Source organism: Sebastes umbrosus, chromosome 14 (assembly GCF_015220745.1).
Source record: "Sebastes umbrosus isolate fSebUmb1 chromosome 14, fSebUmb1.pri, whole genome shotgun sequence".
Taxonomy (NCBI): domain Eukaryota; kingdom Metazoa; phylum Chordata; class Actinopteri; order Perciformes; family Sebastidae; genus Sebastes; species Sebastes umbrosus.
The window spans coordinates 12,548,697-12,562,177 of NC_051282.1; the positions used below are offsets into that span (position 1 = coordinate 12,548,697).

The 13,481-nt window shown below is 39.8% G+C and overlaps 1 protein-coding gene across 1 annotated transcript; it reads right to left on the bottom strand.

Moving 5' to 3' along the window:
• Window positions 1-1,885: 1,885 nt before the first annotated feature.
• On the bottom strand, window positions 1,886-4,998 carry zgc:162612 (forkhead box transcription factor). Its single transcript, XM_037791189.1, has one exon. The coding sequence runs from the start codon at window positions 3,074-3,076 to the stop codon at window positions 2,138-2,140; it is 939 nt and encodes a 312-aa protein (XP_037647117.1). The 5' UTR covers window positions 3,077-4,998; the 3' UTR covers window positions 1,886-2,137.
• Window positions 4,999-13,481: the final 8,483 nt, after the last annotated feature.

A 13,481-nucleotide genomic window follows, 5' to 3' on the forward strand; every position in this document is an offset into this window, starting at 1 on the left:
GCCGCACTGTTTAAGATTAGCAGTACAAATATTAGACATTTGGTTATGACCAAAAAAAAAGAAAGAAAACCTCAAAACAGACTGAATTAGATCAAAAAATGGGTGCATTTGTAACAAGAAAATCTTCAGAATGGAGCAAAGACAAGAGGAATCAATGAGAAAGTGTGTTCTTCTTTCAGGAGTGGGCAGCTTAAAGCAGCTCGCCATCAGGTAACAATCTTTTTATTTGTTTCAGCCCCTCACTGGGTGCCAAAGTCTGCTAAAGGACTAAGCGTGCGGTGTGATCCATCAGCCCCGTCCAAGAGCTTCAGCATGGTAATCCATCTAAAACCAGACTCAGAATAGAATTAAATAAATACTTCCATGCTCTGAAACCTAGAATTATTTAACTACTGTCATTCTCGCTGTATAGCAGCACCGTGTCGACTTAAATGAAAAAGAAAGGGAAAAATAAATCAGATAATTTGAATTAGTAGCATGATGGAGGAATGAGGGGAAAGTTTTAGGACACATTTAGTAAACTACTTATTTATCCTGTGTGTGTCTCCAGGTGGAAAAAGATTAGTTTATTTGTTTTAGGTTTAGATGATAGATTATGGTTTGATTTATGCTTTTATAAACAGCTGAACCTTTATACGTCAGCCTATACATGGAAAAATAACCAGTTATAAGTCAGACTGTTTGGATTCATGTGTACAGTGTTACTTCCAGCGAGTAGGGACAATTTCTAAGCAACAAATGTAAACCTTTTTGTATCATTAATAAACTGAAGTGTTGGATTAATTTCTTGAAAAGAAATTGTTGCGTCTGCTCACAATATAACAGGTATTATATTCATTATTCAAATGAGGAAGTTACCTCTTTAAAATTCATAATTTATTACTCAAATAGCACTTTTTAAAACAGCCATAATAAGAAACAAAACAAAAATTGAAAACAAAAGTAAACCAACATATTTTCTACTTAAAAAAAAATATGTGATTAAAAAAGGCTCCTTTGTGGGAACATTTGTTTTTTGTTTTTTTTTATGATTTTATGATCGAACAGATGTTATCTTATTTGAAAATGTGTTATACAGATTTTCTCGCGAGGACAGGCGGACAAGAGTGTGTGTGGCCCTGCAAAATAAGGCAATTATAGGCATGTATATTTTAAGCTTTATATACATGAACACACGCACACACACACACACACACACACACACACGCCTTAAACTTCAGCTACACACAGATGCTTTAGATCAGAAAGACTTATTATTCTTACACTTTCATCCTAATTTCATCCATTAATATAAGTGTTACAGACTCTGACCTTAACACAGGAGCACGTATCCAACATCATTTTTTACGCATGAAATATAGTATACGTTTTTTGCTGTTTCAAGTATATTAAATAACTCAGAGCATCTCAGTTGTAGATAATTACGCGAATAATCGTCTGTACTAAAAATACCGACAAGAAATATTTTTTTTCATGAGTGTAATCTTTGTTTTTATTCTATTTGATCGAATATTTGATGCAGAAGTGGAGCACTTAGTGGAGGCACTATCAGGCCTCGCAGATTATTTTAGTCGTCATATTATTCTTCACCGTTGTTTTTAATTCAATGTCTATGGCTGTAGGCCTTGAATGAAGCCCATTTAACTGCCATTATTACGAATTAGGGCCGAATTAATGATTAAATCAGTGCAGAAATAATCAAAACCCAGGAACTGAAATTTAAAGCGAGTTTACACACATGACATAAAACAAGTCTGGTGTTTTTTTTTCTATAGATCATCCATAAGATAAATAAATTACTTCAGATGGATCTGCACAAAATACAACATAACGCAAGGTTTTAAATATTCACTTTTATTTCTTTCCAGAAAAAAAATAATAAAGGAAACTCGTCATTTAAATATTTTAAACAAAAGGAAGATAATTCATGATCAAAACAAAAAAAAAAAGAAAAAAAAAGGCGTTTGTTAAAAATATTTTTTTTGCCATAAAGGTGAAGAGTAGGGAGAGTTTTTTTTAATTAACATATCTACAACATTCTTTGAAAGCAGACTCATCCAACTTCTGGAGGAATTCTGCTTGAAAATGTCTCTTGTTACCTGAGAAAAAGTTCATAGTCCGGTTGTGTGTGTAGTGATTATTCGTTGGTAGTAGCAGTGTTGATGTGTTTGGCCAGGAGGTCCATGGTGCCTGCTCGCTGTAGTTTCTGATACTCCTGGTGTAAACTGAGGAAGTGTGGAGACGCAGCCGGGTGGAAGAGCGCAGGAGACGCGTAGCTGGAGCTCAGAGGAGCGGAGTAAGAAGTACATGTTGCCGGGGAGAAGGCGTCGATGCCCGGCTGCGCCTGCTGAAGGAACGCCTTGGCTGAGAAGAAGCTGGAGAGAGCCGGCAGGATGCTGCTGACAGGTGGGATGGCTCCGTGGTGATGGTGATGGAGGTAAGGGTAAATCTCCAGACTTGGCAGCTGCAGAGCCGCAGCACCAAACGCATACCCGGGGAATCCGTGCAGTCCGCCGCTGGACTCCATCAGGTGCTGCTGCTGCTGCTGGTGGTGCTCCTTCATCAGCGGGTCGAAGCGAAAGTGCTGCCGCTTGAAGCGCTTCCTCCGCCGCAGGAAACTCCCGTTCTCGAACATGTCGGAGGAGTTTGGATCCAGCGTCCAGTAGTTGCCCTTCCCAGGGTTTCCTGGCTCTCTGGGCATCTTTATGAAGCAGTCATTGAGAGACAGGTTGTGTCTGATGGAGTTCTGCCACGCCGGGAATTTCTCCCGGTAATACACGAAGCGCTGGCTGATGAAGTCGCAGATCTCGCTGAGGGTGAGTCGTTTCTTCGGACTCTGCAGGATGGACATGGTGATAAGAGCGATGTAGGAGTATGGAGGCTTCACCGATGCGGGACCTTTGTTTTTAGCAGGAGAAGGAGACACCGGATGATCTGGACTGTAGGTGTCCAAGTCTTTAGTCTGGCTGCTGGACGTCTCATCCAAAGGTAAGAGCTGCTCCTCTCCGCTGTCTTTAAGTCCTTCCCCTACTACGTCGATAACAATATCCTCCATGATGTCCAAACCCAATGTCATAGTAGATGTCCGGCGGGTAAAAAGCTCAACACCACCTGCCAACAGGTGTGGAGAGTGACAGCTCTAGAACTGTAGAACTCTAGAACTCTTGAATTCTAGAACTCTTGGACAGACTTTTACGCACGACTCCTCGTCTCCATTCACAAAAAAAAAAAAAGTGAAAATCCGAGCGCAATCCTCCTCCTACTTCTTTTCAACAAAGCAGACTCTTCTCCAAACCGCATGTATCCTTTATTTCGGTGCGTATATTATAAGCGCAACAATGGAGTGATTGTTGTGCGTAAAAGCGTAAAAAGTGCAGTGCGCGTCCTCCTCCGAGGTGTCCAGCATCATCTGTAATCTGTGTTGCTTTTCCTGTAGGTCGGCTGGATGTGATGTCACGTCGAGGCACCATCCTGACCAATGAGAGAGATGCAAAGGGTACCAAGAAGAAGAGGCCTGTTACCAGCCTCCCACCAGCAGCACTCTCATCATCATCCAGCACATCAAGTGCCAAGTCGACGCGGACATTAGAGAGCCATTATAGTGAAAACATCCTCATGAGCAGGAGATCAGAAGGAGACTATTTTTAGAGAGGAGTTCACATTCTTCATTCAGGGTGTTGATTTCAGAGTGGGCCCAAACATGTTAAGTTGTGACAATAAATATTTAAATAAAACGACGACAAAATAAAGTAAGAGCGATTTTTAGTAATCCGTCAAACATATCATTTAACTTCTAAACTATAAGTTATTATTAGCATTTTCCAAAAAATATTCCATTTATTTGTATTGTTTTATCCGTCAAACATATTATTTAACTTCTAAACTGTAAGTTATTATTAGCATTTTCCCCAAAAATATTCCATTTATATATATCTTTTTATTATTCCTTTCCTAATACCTTTGTATTCTATGTATTTAAAAAAAAATTGAATTCAATATCAGGTAATGCTATTTAATTTAATTTTTTAATTTTACATCGACCCAAAAACAAAGACAGAAGACATAAACTGTCATCTAAACGTGCAACGCTGACAGAAAATGACAATTAAGGAGCATAAATACCCGTAAATAGGCCTGTTTTAACTTCCCAAATAAGATGATAAACACTTCAGTGACATCAGATCACCATCCTGCATTTAAAGAGTGATGGGGGGGAAATCCCCAAACGCTTCTCTACGTGAGGCAGAGATTTAAACCCTAATCCCCCACGAAGCCTCCTGCTGCAGCCGCCCTTTACGCACACACTTGACGCACAATTACATGTTTCCAGACGCAGAGGGATAAAAACTGCAATGTCTGCTGCTGCGAAAATAAGAATTTGGTGACTTCTTTAATAATAATAATAATACATTTTATTTATATAGCGCTTTTCTGGATACTCAAAGACACTTTACACAGATAAAATGATCATAAAACAAGGACATCATAAAAATATTTAAAAAAAAAATCACACAATATTAATTACACATTAAAAGCAGTTATAAAAAGGTGAGTTTTGATTAGTGATTTGAATGTGGACAGGTTGGTGCATCTGATGTGTTCCAGATCCAGAGTTCCAGTTACCTTTGATAAGAGGACTGTGTGACTCTGTTTTTTCAAAATTTACAGAAGTTGCACTAGGGGCTTTCGTTTTGATAAACATCACCATATGTGTGAAAATGGAGAAGAAATAATATTTGATGTGCATAACCTGAGATTTTCTGGTTATAGAAACTCTATACACTCTCTGTTCTCCATTTGAAACCTATCAAAGTCCACCATAACCCTAGTCAGATTATCTGCTTTAATAATGGGCGACTGGAAGCGGAATGGTCATATTGGGATGAAAGTAATAGATTTTCACTTGCTCAGACATAAAAGAGAAGAGGGCGCTTTTGGTATTGTTGGGAGGCCTCTGGTTGTTTGTGTTTAATGACGGAGCTCTTTGTTGGGGATTCCCACATTTCCTGCCTCTAATCGCATTGATACCTCGGGGCAGAGAGTTGGGACTGGGTCCGGACTGGGTGGGCTACACGGTACCAAGCAAAGCTGCACATGATTTCCACAAATTCATCACGCATGTCTTCAGATTGGAAACAGGCCCGGGCGCAAGTTGTGTGGTTCCAATAAGGCGCGAGAGAGCAGGAGCGCGCAAATCACTATAGAAGCTGAAGGTATATATGGCGCTATTAAGTGGATCCAACATGTGCGTCATTCCAGGGGACAAACAAGGGGGAGAAACTGGTGATGGAGAAGACATTTTCAGAGTAATGCGCCCAAACTGTCCTGCAACACACACACACACAGCTGGTATTGAAATGCTTCCTGATGTTCAATTTACAGATATGGCCTCCAACTTTTTATTTCTGGTAATTTTTGTAAGAACCATCATAAAAAGCTGTGCACCATTAACTTCTGGCTCAGGTGTTTTTTTTCTTTTCTTCATTTCTTTTTATTTATTAAAAAAAGGTGAAATGTGGAAATCATTGTGTTTTATTTTTAACCCATGGAGATGCATTATGTACACATTTTAACAGTGCTGCCCAGCCAATAGAGGGCGCTAAAAAACATTACTACTACTACTACACTGAAAAAAAAAGTTCTTTGAATTTACTAGATTTTAATATGGACATCGGTCCCACATGATCAGAATGTGGCCAACTGACTTAATTTTCTTCTTTTTCTCAATCAATTATTGCTCGTCAAACCAAATGTTTAATTCACATTAGACTGTTTAAAAGAATCATGTTGAGTCAACACATTATTTTCCAGTTACAATAATACCAATTTATTGTGTAATGTTAAAGTAATTTCATCATTTGTATAATTTTTATTATTATTATTATTAGTAGTAGTATAATACTACTACTAATAATTAAAATTATACAAATTGTCAATATTTGTGTTTAAAATATGGAATGCACCCAGTAATATGTGTAATTTGATTGTAATGTGATTATATTTTTTGTATTAATAATCTGAATCTGTAAAGTACCTAAAGTTGTCAGATAAATGTAGTGGAGTAAAAAAAGTCTAATATTTCCCTCTGAGATGTAGTTGAGTAGAAGTAGAAAGTAGCAGAACATGGAAATACTTAAGAAGAAGCACCTCAGAATTGTATTTAAGTACTTTGTTACATTCCACCACTGAGTACATTTTATACTGTTGTGTTTTTTAAAAGCATTATTTACTCTTCCTGTTGGAATAAACTAAGTGTTAATTATTTAACTGCAAAGTAGTAATGTGTTTTTGATACCTTCGCTTTTTTTTTTGCATTAAATCATACCAGGATGTTTGCTGAAATTGATTGAAATGTGGCACAGCCCCACCAAGAAAAAAATTCCACCAGCCGCCACTGCATTTTAATAATAACAAATCTGCTATCTAACAAAAACCAGCATTGTGTTAGAGATCTTATTCGTGTTGTGCAGCAGATGAATAAGTGGGAGAGTGAAGCAGCCACCGAGGACTTGATGTAATAACACCATTTGGCAGGAAATAAACAGGCCTGGAGGATCTCACTGGATCATTCTGGATAAATGAACCTCCAGGTCAGGAGCCGGGTTAGATGGAGCTGTTACTGAGCTTCTTCAGTTGAAAATGTTTTCTTATCTCAGTGAAAACTTGAAGCCCTCTCGCATGATTCAGAGAGTGATAGAAAAAAAACATCAGACTGAGCGTGTTTTTCATTGGGAGAGGCTTCAAAGAGGCTGGAGGTTGTTTTCACATAATGCCCCCCTCTCTCTCATCTTGATTCCCTTAAAATCTTGGCAGTACACTGGACAATAATATAACGTGTAATTTAAGGTATCATGAATCATAACTGCATGAAACGGAGTCAGACAACGGAGAGGTGCTGAGCCAAACACATCTGCAACACACACACACACACACTCTCTCTCTCTCTCTCACACACACACACACACACACACACACACACACACTCTTACACTCACACTCACGCTCACACTCACACTCACACACCCTCACTCTCTCTCACACACACACACACACACACACACACACACTGAGACAGAGTTTAGGGGAGGATAGCCTACATGTGTAAATTTCATGAGCTGAACTGGTCATTAACACATTATTTATGGGGTCTGACAGGCGGCTCCACGTGGTGAAGTGACGCAACCTGTTCCTTGTGTGTGTGTCTCATCGTTTCACTGTAATCTTTGTCTGAAACATACTTTCCTCAATAATCCAGTTGTGTGTTGTGTGGAACCGTTTGATGAGGAATGACACATCTGTATCTGAAGTCCTATCAGTCACAGGACAGTGGTGCACCTCTGGCTATGTGGCACCATCTTGTGGTGTGAAATTGAAACGCCTCTTATAAATAAAACCTCACAATTTACGATAAATTCAGGCTACATCTATAGGCCTAATCTAATTTGGTAAGGTAGATAAAATATTGAAAACAACTGCAATTCAACAGCAACACAAAAACTGAACACAAACATTAATAAAGGCAGGGCTGATGATTGACATCAATGGATATATATATATATATATATATATATATATATATATATATATAAGGGCTGTCAATCAATTAAAATAGTTAATTGCGTATTGCATATGTTTTTCCCCATTCAAAATGTACCCTAAAGGGAGATTTGTCAAGTATTTATTACTCTTATCAACATGAGAGTGGGCAAATATGCTGCTTTATGCAAATATATGTATATATTTATTATTGGAAATCAATTAACAACACAAAACAATCACAAATATTGTCCAGAAACCCTCACATGTACTGCATTTAGCATAAACATATACTCAAATCATAGCATGGTAAACTGCAGCCCAACAGGCAACAGCAGCTGTCAGTGTGTCAGTGTGCTGACTTGACTATGACTTGCCCCAAACTGCATGTGATTATCATAAAGTGGGCATGTCTGTAAAGGGGAGACTCGTGGGTACCCATAGAACCCATTTTCATTCACATATCTTGAGGTCAGAGGTCAAGGGACCCCTTTGTAAATTGCCATGCCAGTTTTTCCTCGCCAAAATTTATTACAAGTTTGGAGCGTTATTTAACCTCCTTTGCGACAAGCTAGTATGACATGGTTGGTACCAATGGATTCCTTAGGTTTTCTAGTTTGATATGATCGTATGATATGAAGATCTTCAATCTAGCTGTAAAACTGAGCCTGCTACATATATACATACATATACAGTTCATACATACATACTATACTAGGGATGAAAAACCTAACCGTAAAAAAACTAAACGTTCAATAACTTTCCAAACCGAACCGTGCTCTTGTTGAACCATTGCACCACTATTAAATGCAGGCCTGCTAATTATATGATGAGGTGCCAGAGACACAGAAGAGGCAATTATCTGAACATAGGCCTACTTGACCATAAAGTAGCCTGCCCTATTTCATGTATAAAATCAGTGTTATGGCTCCATATAATACTGTATAGAAATAGCATTCATTACTAGTGAATGGAGGCATTCAGTTACATACAATGGCACCACCACAAGCATGTAATGTAGCCATACTTTCCGACATTTTTGGTGGCATCTTGGAACTTTGAGCTACCAACTCCGTTGAATACATCACACTCGACTTCACCACACCACACACTGTAGGTAGTGGGCCAATCACAAGTCACATTAAATCAGAGAACGCTTGCTGTGATTGGCTGCGGGCAAAACCATACAAATAGTTATTCTTTTACAAAAAAGGATCAAATGCAGGTGTTGTTTGATTGGAGAAGTTTTGATACTACTTGGTACTGGGTTATTTTGGTCAGTACCTTAAAAGGTATCATGTACTGATACGCAGCCCTATTCATTTCATAAATATAAAAATATCATTCATTACATCAATCATTCAATCAATCAATTTATATATTATGGAGTTCAAACACATTGAAAATGTTATGTTTTTCTCGCCAATAAAATAAATAAAATCATTTCATCAAATTTGGATTATTTTCTAAATTGTTAAAGTTTAGGTGGAATTAAAGGGTCGATTCAGGAGTTTAACAGGTTAAAACTAAGCATGAATAAAATAGTTCAGCCTGATTTGTGGCTGCTTTGTTGTGTAAAAGTTTGACATACTATGAAGTTGTTCAACTGAAAACTATAAGCTGCCTTGTACGTTGACTGAAACAGCACTTCATAGTTAGCGTTCTGGAGAGTTCACCTACAATGTATGCTGGGACGTATGCTAACAACATTTCTCAGCAACTTAATTTGATATGATGAAATTAATTAAATTGATAAGTAGTCAAAGTATACGCATTCTTAGCTGAGCTGAGCCCCAAATAAAGGCCACCTCACCTAAAGCCGCTAGTGTTCAGGTGTAATACCATTAACCATAGCTACATTTCACTTACATCTGCAAGTTTCAGGGTCCTGGTATTGTGCATGCTGGCTCACTGTCAGGGCTCACTGGGACACCTAAATGGAAAAGAGCCAACGTTAATGTTATTAGTAACACTGTGCTTTACCTGTTATGACAAGTCAAAACGTCTGCTGTGAAAAAGGTCTATTGTTTAGGCCGTCATGTGCTAACTAAACTGATCACCAACCAAGACACACCTGCATTTGAGTGACTCACCACCTCAGTTAAACAATTTACTGGCTTCACCTAAACTTAAATCACAAGGCTTGATCATTTCTGGTTTGAAACTAACATGAGGCAATGAGTAATGATCAGATTATTGCATTAAAGTGAATGAGACAGTTTTATGAGGAAACTGTAGTTTATCATATAACTTTTACTTGACGGTTTGTTAGTGTTCAGCTTCTGTATTTTTAAAGTTTGGGCCTGTAGAGCAGAGCTACAGAGTCCCACAGCACACAAAGCCAATGTCAAATGATAGGCCTACTTAATCCGCAGATCAACTCACGAATGTGTTGACATGTTGAATAATGTTCTGATATTTCTTTGGCTAAAATATTGAGGAAGACAGACACTGAGGAGGAGAAGGAGAAACAATTTGGACTCAGGAAATGAACAGCAGGATACTGATCACACAATTCTGTAATACATTGCAATTTTATAATGATAAATGACAGTTTATAATTGTGATGACAACACTGAGTGCAGAGTGTAACCAAATCCCCTCCTACCTTGGGGTTTTACTGATTTAGAATGATTTAAAAAGTTCCTCAATATCTCCAATAGAGGGTGCTCTTACATCAGTCATAAGATGAGATTTTCTGGCGTGCAAAGAAACTTTTAATTACATCCATTTCTGAGCTTTAGAAACTGGTATTTTATATACAAATTATGGGTCCAGTTTGGGATTTGCGTGCAATCGTCTGGTGTGGAGCTTTACCTCAGAATTACCATCATACTGACAAGTGAACCGAAAGACACAGTAACACACTGCACTTTGGTCAGAATGCATCAGTGCTCTGCTGACCTCAGAGAGCATTTTTCTGTATGCCTTGACACTGAAAACTACTACGCCAACGCCAAATGCCTGCGGAACGCACGGCAGATATTTCCAACATTATTTTTCTATTGGGACTGACAGCAGCGGTCTGCCTGTAGTGTCGTGTTCGCCCCCGAGCTGCTGTCAGATAGGGCTTTGAGGATGGAAGGAATGCAGATGTTGTGTTTCAAAGCTCAGCACATACCATGATTGTCAGGGGTTAGGGCGCTGGCTGGAGGGACTGTGTGCATCTGACAGCGAGCTATTAGACCGCAGGGTGTAATGAGAAGTTACAGGAGCTGGAGACTGGCTTTACAGGCACTGTAGTGGTTGATGGAGGAAGATAAGAAGACTGCAGACTTCCGTGTGGCACATTTGGGCTCTGTTCAAACCCTGTTTAAAGCTGCAGTAGGCAGAATGTTTTTGGCATCATTGGGCAAAAATTCCATAACAACCTTTCAGCATTTTGTAATTCAAGTGTTCTGAGAGAAAACTAGACTTGTGCTCCTCCTCATGGCTCTGATTTCAGGCTTTAAAAAAAATCTAGCGCGTGATGGGAGACTTTGACCAATCACAGGTCATTTCGGAGAGAGAGCGTTCCTATTGGCTGTTCATTCTACGGAGGCAGCTGTCAATCACTCGAGGACTCCGATCAAACGGTCAAACTAGGCAGCGCTGATCAAATACAGTATGAATCAATATTCTGTTACTGTAATGCCTGATTCCTGCAGAAAATGTTTTCAGAAACATCTTGTAGTGTACTGTTCAGCTGTAAAATGAGAAAGTGTGCTCTGGTGGGCGGTGCTTGGTATTTCCTCAACTGATCTTAACATGGCTGCCGGGTCACAAACTTGCTCATTTTACAGCTAAACAGTACACTACAAGATGTCTCTGAAAGCATTTTATGCAATAAATAGGCATTACAGTAACGTGAAATCTTGCAGATGCCATTAGAAGCATCGGAGGACACAGAGGCACATGATTTTTTTTCAGACTACCTGTCTCATGCACTACTGTCAGGATATAGTGACCGTTTTAACAACATATTTGCTCCGATCTGCCTACTGCTGAAAAATTCCTGTTTTCTTCCTCCTGCAGCCTCAGATGGGATGCTAATCTTCTACATCTTAACCGGCATTGTTTTGACAGCAAGTTACAGCGTGTCCGAAAGGGACACAGAGGCATTTCATGGAAAAAATGCATCTGGTATGACGAGTTTGTTTAGACGATGATCTCCTGGGAAATGGGGGAAAATAAGACAAGATCTAAGTCGCAGGGTTTGGTGACGTAAGCGGGCAGATGTTGGGGAGTCCGGGGCAATGATACTCCACAATCCAGTGTACAAACACACCCATCAGGGCTGCGGCCGCGCTCTCTTTCATGAGGCTTTTCCAAAGTTTGGATGAGAGAAATCTAAGAGTCAGTGGTAACGGCCGGACCACCTGGTTTTACTAATCCTTAAAAAACAAAACTTCGAAATGGTTTGCTTAGACTGAAACTTTGTACCGTCAAACTTCTCCACTTACTCATTGGGCACAATTTTCCAAACAGCTGCAAGAACGAGAGAAAAGAGAAAGCTCTAACTGCTTCATTCTAGGGCTGTCAATCGAGATTTGTCAAGTATCTAATACTCTTATTGTGATGGAATTTTCCATCAATTCCTCTCTTATTGGTAGAAAGGTCAGAGTGTTTGTCAGAGTGTCCCTCTGTTGACATTCTTGGGTTGGAGTCCTGTCTAGAGGAGCCACCGTTATCTGTACAGCTGTGCCTGTAGTGGAGACCGTAGAGCCAGTCGCTAGGGCAACCAGGGTCAGAGATGCCAGAGGAACGGAGTAAGTCAAAACATGATAAGGGGTAAGACACTGAGCACCAGGGAGGAAGGGCAGAGTTGTGAGGCCTTCATGCAGAGAGCATCTATTGTGGAGACCTGACAATTCTCCTTGATCAAGCTTCAATAAACCTTCTTTTGTAAGACATCATCAGCTCTTCCTTCCAAAGATAACTTGTGTATCAATTATTCCATCACACTTATCAATATGGGAGTGGACAAATATGCTGCTTTATGCAAATGTATGTATATATTTATTATTGGAAATCAATTAACAACACAAAACAATGACAAATATTGCCCAGAAACCCTCACAGGTACTGCATTTAGCATAAAAAATATACTCAAATCATAACATGGCAAACTGCAGCCCAACAGGCAACAACAGCTGTCAGTGTATCAGTGTGCTGACTTGACTATGACTTGCCCCAAACTGCATGTGATTATCATAAAGTGGGCATGTCTGTAAAGGGGAGACTCGTGGGTACCCAGAGAACCCATTTTCATTCACATATCTTGAGGTCAGAGGTCAAGGGACCCCTTTGAAAATGGCCATGACAGTTTTCCCTTGCCAAAATTTAGCATAAGTTTGGAGCGTCATTTAACCTCCTTCCCACTAGTATGACATGGTTGGTACCAATGGATTCTTTAGGTATTTTAGTCTCATATGATACCACTATCTTCACTCGCATCACTCTTAACTTTGACAGCCCAACTTCATTCTAATTATGAGGTTTTCATTCTTTTGATGTGCATATTGAGCAAGGTATTCACTATCTCTCCTGATATGGAGGTGTAACATTTGTCAGAGCTGTTGGTGTGACATATGAGCACCACAGTAAATTATTCCCCGACATCTGAAGCAAGTGGTTCGGTCACATGCTATATGACCCCCCATGCTCTCCCATGAGCAGAGAGGGCCCACGCAGCAACTGGTCCCAGGACGCCCCAAGGCCATGACCCCTGGGTGCTCTGGTGTGTACTTAGGGGTCAGACTGCTACATTTGAGAGCCGTGATGTTCTTCCAACATGGGCCCCTTCTTAATCCATCTCCACCCCTCTGACAGAGAAGAGACGCATGTGCACACTTGTGCATGCGTAAAGAAGTATTTCATTTTAACCTCTTCCACTCCTTGAGGGCGCCGGCGCCCTCGGCCGACTTTACTGTCCTTCAGAGACTGTAGCAGGCGAGAAAAAACTG

Bases quoted from the DNA above. Each gene is read 5' to 3' on its own strand.
- zgc:162612 (XM_037791189.1), bottom strand. From the start codon at position 3,076: ATGACATTGGGTTTGGACATCATGGAGGATATTGTTATCGACGTAGTA.